Here is a 9,800-nt window from a genome sequence, read left to right as displayed (position 1 = left end):
AAAGGCATTCTAGATTATTATTAAAAAAATTTTTTCATTCCGGAACCAGATTTAATCGGTTTTTTTTTTAAAAAAAAAAAAAAAAAAAAAAAAAAAAAAAAAAAAAAAAAAATATGAATGACAGAAAATATTTTCTAAAAGTGGTTTTCAGTTCAATAATTCCTTTTGTTTGTCATACAACAGAGTATCAGGGCCAAGTTGTAAGAATTTTTGTTTGGTTATGAGAATATAGTGATAATATTAACAGAATAAAATTGTGGCCTAATATTCTAATATTCGGTTGTAAAGTTGACCTGAATTAAAAGTCCAAATAAATACTGTAAAACACGCTTCTCAAACAACATGGCCGCCGTGGACGCGCTGACATCACTCTGAAGTACAGTAGGAAAAAAACAGATTTCCCAAAAATAAAGTCTTCAAAAACCAAAAATGTGATCGATAATCGATTTATCACCCTGTCCTACTGTAAAGAGTCTGATATGTTTTGGTTCTTTTTGGTTTTTATTGAATTTGTTTCAGGTTAAAGTAAAAAACAACAACTCTGTGAAAAAGAAAAGAAAAAAAGGTCAGGAAACTGAAGCGTTTGTCTTTTTTTGGACAGCAGGTTTCCGGATCTGGTCTAAACTGCATTTACAATCTTTTTATAGTTTCTATGGTAAAAACAACTAAAAAACACCCCTAAGATCAGATCCTATCTGTAACCGTTTTCACTGAAACTGACTCGCTGCAGCGCTAAGCTCCAGCTGGAAACATCTGGATGAAGATGAACAGCAGGATCGTTTCTCTTTTCCTGTGCAGAGGTGTCCGCCGACTGTCACACTAATTTCACTGTTTTTCTAATTCATAAGAGGGTCCATAAATCTACCGATTCATTTTAGAAACGAGTGGAGTAGAAGCATCTTCATCATCATCAGGAAAACATCTTTCAAGCTGTAAATATTCAGAGTTAATCTGAATACGATCGCCTCTGCTGGATTTTTCGCATGTAAACCTCCAACTCAAAAAGTTTCCAGTAAATTAAAACTTCAAGCACGTTGTTTTGGAGCGTCTGAATCAGCATTTAATTATACAAAACGGTGAAAGATGATGAAAAGTTTCCGAATCGAAGCTTAAAACAGCAGAAAACAGCGGAGGCACAAGGAGAAACTGAAAAATGTTTTGTAATGCAAACCGATATGATGGGAAACGGATTCATAGAAACTAAACTGGTGACAAAACGTTTAGTTAAACAATAATAGAGAGCGGAGGAGTCGTATGGTAATTCACAAAGAGCGCTGAAACGTCAAATGAAACTACATTCAGAGTCATTACCTTCTAAACATCCGGTTTCAACTGCTAAATGGGCTTTATGTCGTTCCTTCAAAGGAATAACGTAAAATCCAATAGACAATAAATCAATAATTAATATGTTTGATAAAATGAGTTCCGATCCAGAACCACACAGTACTCTGGGGGATGTAGGCAGAAGAAATGTTTTAGCTACTCAACCTCTCACAGCTAGCTAAAAAATGTTGGTGGAATCAACTGACTCTCTCACTGTTTGGTTACCTAGCAACTCTCTCACTCTTTTTGGTTACCTAGCAACGGACTGTTGAGTACGAGCAGCAGCAGTTTGAAGCTCCCCAAAAAATATTCGGTAATGTTGCCGGACAAGGTCAGTTTCTGCCCAGCTTTTGAACTCGTTTGGCTGGAAAAACCAACTTTGGTGGATTGTTAAAATTCGGACTGTTTTTCACAACAATGGCTGGTTTTGAGGAAGGTTTCGTACGGAAATTCTTTCAAAATAGTTGTTACTGTGTGGCAGAACTTGAACTTCCACAGAACTTTTAATAAAATGCAGTGTTACTGCACTTATTTTGTAAGTTTATTTTGAAATGGCTAGAATCTGTCGAATGTGACATAATCAATGATTAGTTATTGATTAATCAAGTGTCACTACTGTAAAACAGAGATTCCAACATGATTTAAAAGGACAAAAAACCCAATAACTTTATATTGTTTCCAAAGAAAATTGACTATCACTTCATTATTGTCAAATATTTGAAAATTGTCTCTATTACAAAAAGTCTTAAAATGATACAACTCACAAATATAAAAGTACAATGTTTTCAAAAACAACCACTAGTTTAAAAAAAAAAAAAGAAAAATCTTTGTGACGCCCCCTACAGATTGGAGCCCTGGGCTACTGCCCCAACGTCAGGCCCAGTTTATGAATAAGAACATGGCCACCACCAAAACTTGTATGTTTAATGCCGAAATATTGTGCATCTCTAATATAAATGTAGTTCGACTGTGAAGTTAACATGGAGAAAAAACATCAATAATTCATAAGAGTAATTCATCTTTTAAAATCTCGAACACAGAAGAATTATTTTCCGTATCAGGTTTTCGTATTTATCCAGAGCTGAAACACACAGAGACAAATTTCAGGTTTTCTAGGAAATCTGACATTACCGATAACCGACGGATCAAACAACCAATCAATTTCACAAAACCGCAACAACTACGCAATAAACTGAGTTTCTTTTTACCCACAGTAAAATAAACCTGTCAGGCGTACACTGCAAAAACACAAACCTCATAAAGTAATTTTGGTCTAGTTTCTAATATAAAACATCTTAGTAAACTTAAAATAAGACAGATTTAGGAGCTCGTTTTAGGTCACCAATTCCTTATTACTGATTTAAAAACTTAATAGTTCTACTAGCAGATAATTTTACTTAAAACAAGACTTTTTTTTATGTTTTAAATTATACAACCTGCCAGTGGAACTGTAACTTTTTGATCAATATTAATATTATTGTGCCTAAAAGTTGCTTACAACTTACTTCACTAGATTTTCCTCAATGGCAAATATGTAAAACCAAATTTTTTGTGTTCACTTAATATCTGTACGTCTGTAAGTCAAATTCTGTTTCTGTACACAAACTTGGCAAATAAAGCCAATTGTGAAAATCTTTTTTGATTTTGTTTTTTAATACTGAAAGTCAAGCATAGCCTGAAAGCTAAAAACTTCCCATCAGGAATACCTGCAGATACCTGCGTCATAAAACAATAAACCGGTTTAAATTTTCAGCCCTCAGTTAGAGGCAGAGTTGTAGTAAAGCTAATTATTTCAGCATTGTGTCGTCTTTTCTGAAGGTTCATCTCGACAGAGGAGAAATTCCTGGGTTGTCATGAAAAGTTTCTGTTTCAGGCTAAACTGCTGCTCTTCCTCCAGACATGAAACCATCAGAAACATGTGGCAGCTGCAGCACCAATGTGCTGCAGCATCACAGCTGGATGCAAATCAAAACAGGACCTGCAGGTTATTTATGACCTGACGTCTTCTGCTATGGTCACGGTTTTACTTTCACTACTAAATATATTTCTTGGCCCCTAAAGGCGGGGAGGAAAACAATTTACACTTTCATTGATCTATTATGCATTTTAAACATATTTTGTTCCCATGCTGGCTCAGCTGTATTCTTGTTAAATATTTAGAAAATATCAGATTCACTGTAACACAGACTGCTACAGAACTTTCCTGTCAACAGCCATTGCTATCTACAATAACTATTTGAAGGATTTTAATTAAGATGAGTTACAACAACATTTAATTTCCCTTTGGGGTCATATGAAAAGTTTCTTCCTTCCTTCAGATTTTATTTCTGGTTATTTAGTCTCAATAAAAATCTCTAAAGATTAAACCCGTTTCAATTACCATTTCTACTATTTGGGAGTTGTCTTTAATTGTTTTCTGGACATAATTTTGCCTTAATAAGTTTTCAGTAATTAAAGATATGTTTATATTGTGTTTTCTACCATCTGCTGGTTTTCTGATGCATATTTCTGCTCACGCTCCAGGATTGAACGTGTTTAGAAAATCTTCTTTTCCAATTCAAATTGAATTAATAATTGTTTTCAGTCAATTTTTGTCCAATGCAGTTTAAATGACATGCAAGCAACTTTTCAGCATAGGAGTTTGTTTTAAGTCAATAATTCCTTAAGTTAATATAGATGGAAAAAAAACTAGCTCAACTGGCAGATTATTTCACTTAGAACAATAAACTTTCCCTTGTTATAAGTGAAATAATCTCATGGAGCTAGTACATTTTTATCAATATTATGGAATTATTTACTTAAAAGAAGCTCCTGTATCTTGCTGAAAAGTTACTTTTAAATTAGTTTTGCCTCATTTCAAGTCTACTAATATCTGTACTAGAAACTAGACAGAAATACTTGCTAAAATGTTGTGTGTTTGCAGCTGTTCTCTTTTTATTTTTTGAAAAAAATGTCTGATTCCTGCTCAGATCGGTTTCAGTCAACCTGTGTGTATTTGTTGCAATGCTTGTGTGTTCATGTCTGTTCTCGCGTAATAAGTTAAATAATTTATTGTAATGACAGGTGCGCCGACTGCAGCTTTCTGGCCGATCACTAATTACTGATCTTTTAAAAACCTGACCTGCCGATTCTGATTTTGGCCAATACCAACTTTTTAAAAAAATGTTTTATCTGAAATGTCGCTCAATATAGCAAGATAAAGTTGTTGAATTGGCAACAGTGGAGTGACTATTGTTAACCGTAGACGTGCAGACATGACCTGGTGGGTCAGTCTGTCAGTCAAACCTCTCACTGGAGAGCAGAAGAGGAAAGATGCTGATTTTTAGACCTTTGCTGAGGTAGATAAAATCGGCTTCACATGTAAAAATCGGCTGATTATTGATCTCCAAAATTAAGGAATGAATCAGTGCACCCATAGTTGTAATGCTACTTATTGTGTGTTTCCATTTTATAAGTGAAATAATCTGCCACTGAAATTAGACCTTTATATCAACATAAGGAATTATTGACTTAAAACAAACTCCTACATCTTGGTGAAAGTTAGTTTTACATTAAAAGAAGTATGCTAAGAAATTTGAACCAAAAATACTTGCCAACATGTTGAGTTTTGCAGTGTACTGGTAGTTTTATGATAATATTTTAGTTTTGCAGTGTTCTCTTTATATTTTCTGATAAAAACGTCTAATTCCTGCTCAGATCTGTCAGTTTACGCTCTGTAACCCTGTGGGTTTCACTCAGCCATGTGTGCATTTGTTGCAAAGCCGCTTTTCGGAGGAACTCATCAAAAAGGAGCAGAAGAGGAGGAACTCACTTCCTGCAGAAGATCCTGAAGCCGAAGGTCCTGTTGTTTTGCTGGCAGCTGGGCGCCGGGGCCTCGGAGGGCAGCTCTGCGTTGGAGGCTGAGGAGGACGATGCGGAGGTGACTGGCTGCTCCTCCTGCTGCTCCTCCTGCTGATCCATGTCCTCCTCCTCCGCTCACAGGCTGGGCTGGTCCGGGGTCAGCTGCTCCGGGCTGCACGCAGCCATGCTGACAGCTGCTCAACTTTCCACCGACAGCTCTCAGACACAGGAAGTGCAGCTTCAGATCTTCCGCGTGCTAAGCTTCACTTCACAGCAGGAAGCTGAAACTCTCAGTTGTGTTTTTTTGTGTTGAGGAGGTGGAGGTAGTTGGGGTAAAAATGGGGGTGGGAGGTTGTTGGTTTCTACGCTGACTTCCTTACTTCCTTCCTGGCCCTAACTAACCCTCCAAGCCGGAGAAAGCCTCTCTCCTCTGCATGCTCTCTGAATACAGCTGCATATCCAGGAAGTTTCCAAACAAATGAAGAGGGAAAAACTCGGGGCTCCTCTTCCTCCCGGCTCCTCTTCCTCCTCCTGGGTCGACCTGTTGCTGCTTCTCTTCACAGTTTGGCCAAGTCCAGCGTCTCTGCTGCTGCGCTTCACTCTTTTCTCTTGACTTTTTATCTCAGCTCTCTGTCTCTCCCTCTCCTTTTCCTCCCTGTCTCCGCCCACAGCCCCGCTTCTCGGCTTCCGATTGGCTGGTTACAGAGAGGTGAGCTCTGCTGCCACCTGCCGGCGCCCCAGTCGCCCTGCAGGTGCAGAGAGGAGACCTAAAAAGAAAGGAAGCTAGAGGAGGAAAGTAGTGAACTCATTTTTCCAGAAGACTCATGTTTCGTTTTCTTTGTGTTTACTAAAATCGGAAGTTTCATGCTGCTCCTTTTCACCGCATGAGTTTGCTCCTCTTCACTTGGATCGCATCTCTGCAGCTCGGCTCGGTTTGCCCTCCCACATACGTTTTACATAAAGATGGTAAAAACATCCCACACTGCAGTGAAGCAGAGGTCGCGCGGCCGCACCGAGACCCACGCACGCTTCTTCACCGCATGCACGTGGCGGCTTCATCCCCCGGGTTCCCGCTCTAAGGAGGAACCGCACCGTGAGATGAGGCAGGTTATTTTTGACAGCCAATTAAAACTGAGGTGCAGCGGGCAGGACGACGTTTAGCTTGAAAAAAAAAAGATCTCCCACTTGCGCTGCCGAGCACACATAACGCTAGAAATCATAAAATAAATAAATTAATTAAAAAAAATAATAAACGACAAAAAAGAGAAAATATTTCCAAATCCTCCAACTGTATGTACTACAGTTCAGAGAGGGACAGTTAATATGTGGACACATTTTCATTGCACAAACAGCTGTCAAACACAAAAAATGCCGACTTGTGGCGCCGCTTTAGCCTAGCGCCCCCATGCATCACATATACACATATACAACAGATGACAGCGATGAATGGCTTTAATGGCCAATAGCTGTGATTTCCATTATTATACAAATTAAAATGACAATTATTTTGCTTAATGGAAACACCAATTTCGAAAAAAAAAAAACTCAGTGAAAAGTTTTTTGCACCAGGATGAGGTGGGTTTTGAACCTTGTCACACGAGTCACGTGATTAACAGCGGGATGTTACTACTGATGAAAACGCTGAAGAAGATGACAGGAAGTAGTAGGAAGATAATGTTTTTTTTTTTTTTTTCTTATTTTATTTTAATAATCCAGCAAGAACAAGTCGATGATTACAGGAATAACAGCAAATGCAGCATTTCCTCCCCTCCCCATCTATCCCCATCTTGCTGCAAATAATAGAATTAATTATAACAAAATAAGAAAAATAAAGTAAAAATAAACAAATACAATATGTTTTGTTTTGTTTGTTTGGTTAATTTTTTTTTTTTGACAACATGCAGCCAGAGCTTTTCAGCATCACACAGTTCATAAAAAGTGAACGTGTTGAATCCTTAGGTCTTGTTTAAAATGGCTGACGGATGTTTCCCTAAAATGCCACATGTGTAACCACTCCCAAATGTTACAGGCTTGTTGCTCCAAAACCTTAACGTCTGTTAAGCAGCAAGTAGACTAAAGCGCAGGGCATTCTGGGTAAATACAACCAAAACAAACGCTTGTGTCTAGCGCTAGCGGGAGAAATGGCTCATGGTTTGTTTTTGTTTTGTTTTGTTTGTTTTTTTTGTTTGCTTTTTTTTTACCAAAGACAAAAGAGAAATCCTGCAATCAATAAAATCTGACGCATTTTTGTTTATATCTTGAGAAGAAAATTGTGTTCAGGTTCTTCTTCTGAGGTTATCGTATCATTTCCTTCAGCAGTTCTTGGTGTAGCGCCCCGACAGGCGAGGAGGGGAAAATTTTTTCAAAAATTTTGAATCTTTTGACAAACTGCAGTGAGAAAGCGAAACGCAGCAGCTGAAAATAAACAAATGCTGTAATTTTGATCCACAGTTGAACTGAGTCTAATGGACTATCAGGTATGAAAACACTCTTAAAGCTCAAAACTCGTCATGGATCAGAGCACAGGAAACGCTGCGGCGTGGTTTCTGCTACAGTGACCTGCTGTCAGCGCGGATCAGAGGAGCTTCTGGTGGATCAAACGAGTGGGACGTGAAGCCTGTTTGGGGCCCGGTTCGTCCCACATAATCACATCATGCGGAGCTTCTGCAGCTGTGCGGGGACAGATATCTGTCCTGCAGCTCCAGCAGCACACACACACTCTGCAGGTAATCCCATTACCGGTCCCTGTAACACAGTACCATCATAAACTACTGTTTGATCCTCACTTATTACATTACGCATAATGAGTCGATGAAAGGTGCTCAGAATTGAAGGAGGCGTGATGCAGAGATCAAACTCACGTTTATTCATTTTAAAAAGTTAGGACAGCGAATCATAAAGATATTTTCTTTTAAGTTAGCAGAACATTTCATGTAACTAAAACAACAAAAACAAAGAAAATTAAACTTTAAAATGCTCTTATTCAAATGCAGTTTATGGTGAAGAATAAATTAGGACACATGGAAAGTCTTTTTTTGTCAAATCAGTGTAAATATCTTAGTACACTTTAAATAAGACCAAAGTAATCTATAAGTAACTTTCCAGCAAGATATAGGAGTAAATTATTTCACTTTTGATAGGGAGTAAATGTCTTTTTATAAGGGAAATAATCTGCCAACGGAAAAAGGTTTTTAAAAAATATGAAGGAATTGTTTTGAACAAGTTCCTATATATTCCTGAAAAGTTACTTATAAGTTATTTCAGTTTTACTAAGATATTTGCACTAGAAACTAAACCAAAAATACTTGGTAAAATGTTGTGTTTTTGCATTACAACTTCACATTTATTCCTAAAATTACTTAAACCACAATTAAATCAACTTGAGGTGGAGCGATATAGACATAAAGTTTTATCTCAATATTACATGGTCTTGCTGTGATAACAATAAACGTACAATAAGAACTATTTATTGTTTGTTTTTAGTTATCAGTAAAGCTAATACATCAATCATATCCCCACCAATACAACTACAGCTATTGAAAAACATTTGTAATACGATTCTTTAGGAAATCGGTCAGACAATAAAAAATATGATTTATATCACTAAACTGCACACAGTAACTGGATATAATCATATTTTCTGATTTACTGATAAATTTTTAACATTTTTGTAAATGTGCCAGAATTAGTCAAAAGGTTAATTTGTCTTAAAAACAAAGGTTATATAAACAAGGTTTAAATTACTTAATTACACAAATTTAGTCAATAAATGCAAGACTTTATTGAACAAACAGTGTAATAAAATAGTAAAAATAACAATTCCAAAAATATGGACAGTTTTAGGGGTTTTAAACATCATTATTGTGACAATGAATATCTTGTCACAATAAGAAATTTATAGCAATAAATGCAGCATAAAAACTGACCTGGATCAGTTTATTTGCTTCTTGCTTCTCATATTTGGTTCTGGTTCCGGGGAAGCAGAGTAGGACTAATTTTCTTTTCATGTAAATAATCACCCCGGCATTTATTAATAGCAAACGAAAGTAAAGATGTGTTTGTTGATGTTCAGCTTCCATCGGTTTGAGTCAGACGTGATGTGTCTGTGTGAAAAGCAGCCAAAGAAATTCCTCATCTCATCTTTCACCCAGCAGGACCAGAAACTCCAGTCAGGCGCGGAGCCTGAAAGCCGAGCCGATGGGGTTGCGTCAGGACGCGGATCAACTCTGGTTTGCTTAGACGTGGGACTCATCCTGTTTGACTTGTCACAGATAAGGAATTTTCTCGCAGAGAAGATCCCTGCGGCTGTTTTTTTAGAAAACATCTTTCAGTCTTTCACATACCTTTTGTTTGACAGTTGTAATCATTTCCTCCTGTCATCTGCATGTAGAAATAAATCATTTAACTGCATGTGTTTGTTTGAGGAGGGGTGACTGTAATCGAACTCTGATACGGACCAGATCTGAACGTTTGAGACAACAGAATGCTTTGCAAACTCTGGTCCACCTAAAAACCTCGGCCTTGGTTCGGTTTAAATGAACTCTGGTGTGTTTTGAATGCTTGTGACTCCAAAAACCGGAAGCGGAATATAGTGCAGGACATTCTAGGTAAATACAACCCAAACAAACTAGCTCCTA

The 9,800-nt window shown here is 37.5% G+C and overlaps 1 protein-coding gene and 1 long non-coding RNA gene across 2 annotated transcripts in view; one reads left to right on the top strand and one right to left on the bottom strand.

Moving 5' to 3' along the window:
* The window catches only part of LOC106938936 (uncharacterized), a 15,337-nt gene extending 14,799 nt beyond the window's left edge, over positions 1-538 (top strand). The window contains exon 3 of the long non-coding RNA XR_001422721.1: positions 527-538. This is a non-coding gene — a long non-coding RNA (uncharacterized LOC106938936). The remainder of the gene's footprint in view (positions 1-526) is intronic.
* LOC106938935 (diacylglycerol kinase zeta-like) overlaps positions 1-5,953 on the bottom strand; it is a 56,215-nt gene extending 50,262 nt beyond the window's left edge. Inside the window, exon 1 of the mRNA XM_015021149.1 lies at positions 5,135-5,953. Within this exon, the coding sequence (XP_014876635.1) occupies positions 5,135-5,283 (149 nt within the window). The 5' untranslated portion in view covers positions 5,284-5,953. The remainder of the gene's footprint in view (positions 1-5,134) is intronic.
* Positions 5,954-9,800: the final 3,847 nt, after the last annotated feature.

This window comes from Poecilia latipinna, unplaced genomic scaffold (assembly GCF_001443285.1).
Source record: "Poecilia latipinna isolate Pla-1442-1.1 unplaced genomic scaffold, P_latipinna-1.0 Scaffold2732, whole genome shotgun sequence".
Classification (NCBI taxonomy): domain Eukaryota; kingdom Metazoa; phylum Chordata; class Actinopteri; order Cyprinodontiformes; family Poeciliidae; genus Poecilia; species Poecilia latipinna.
Note: the sequence above shows the minus strand (reverse complement) of the source record. Positions and strands in the feature narration are given on the sequence as shown.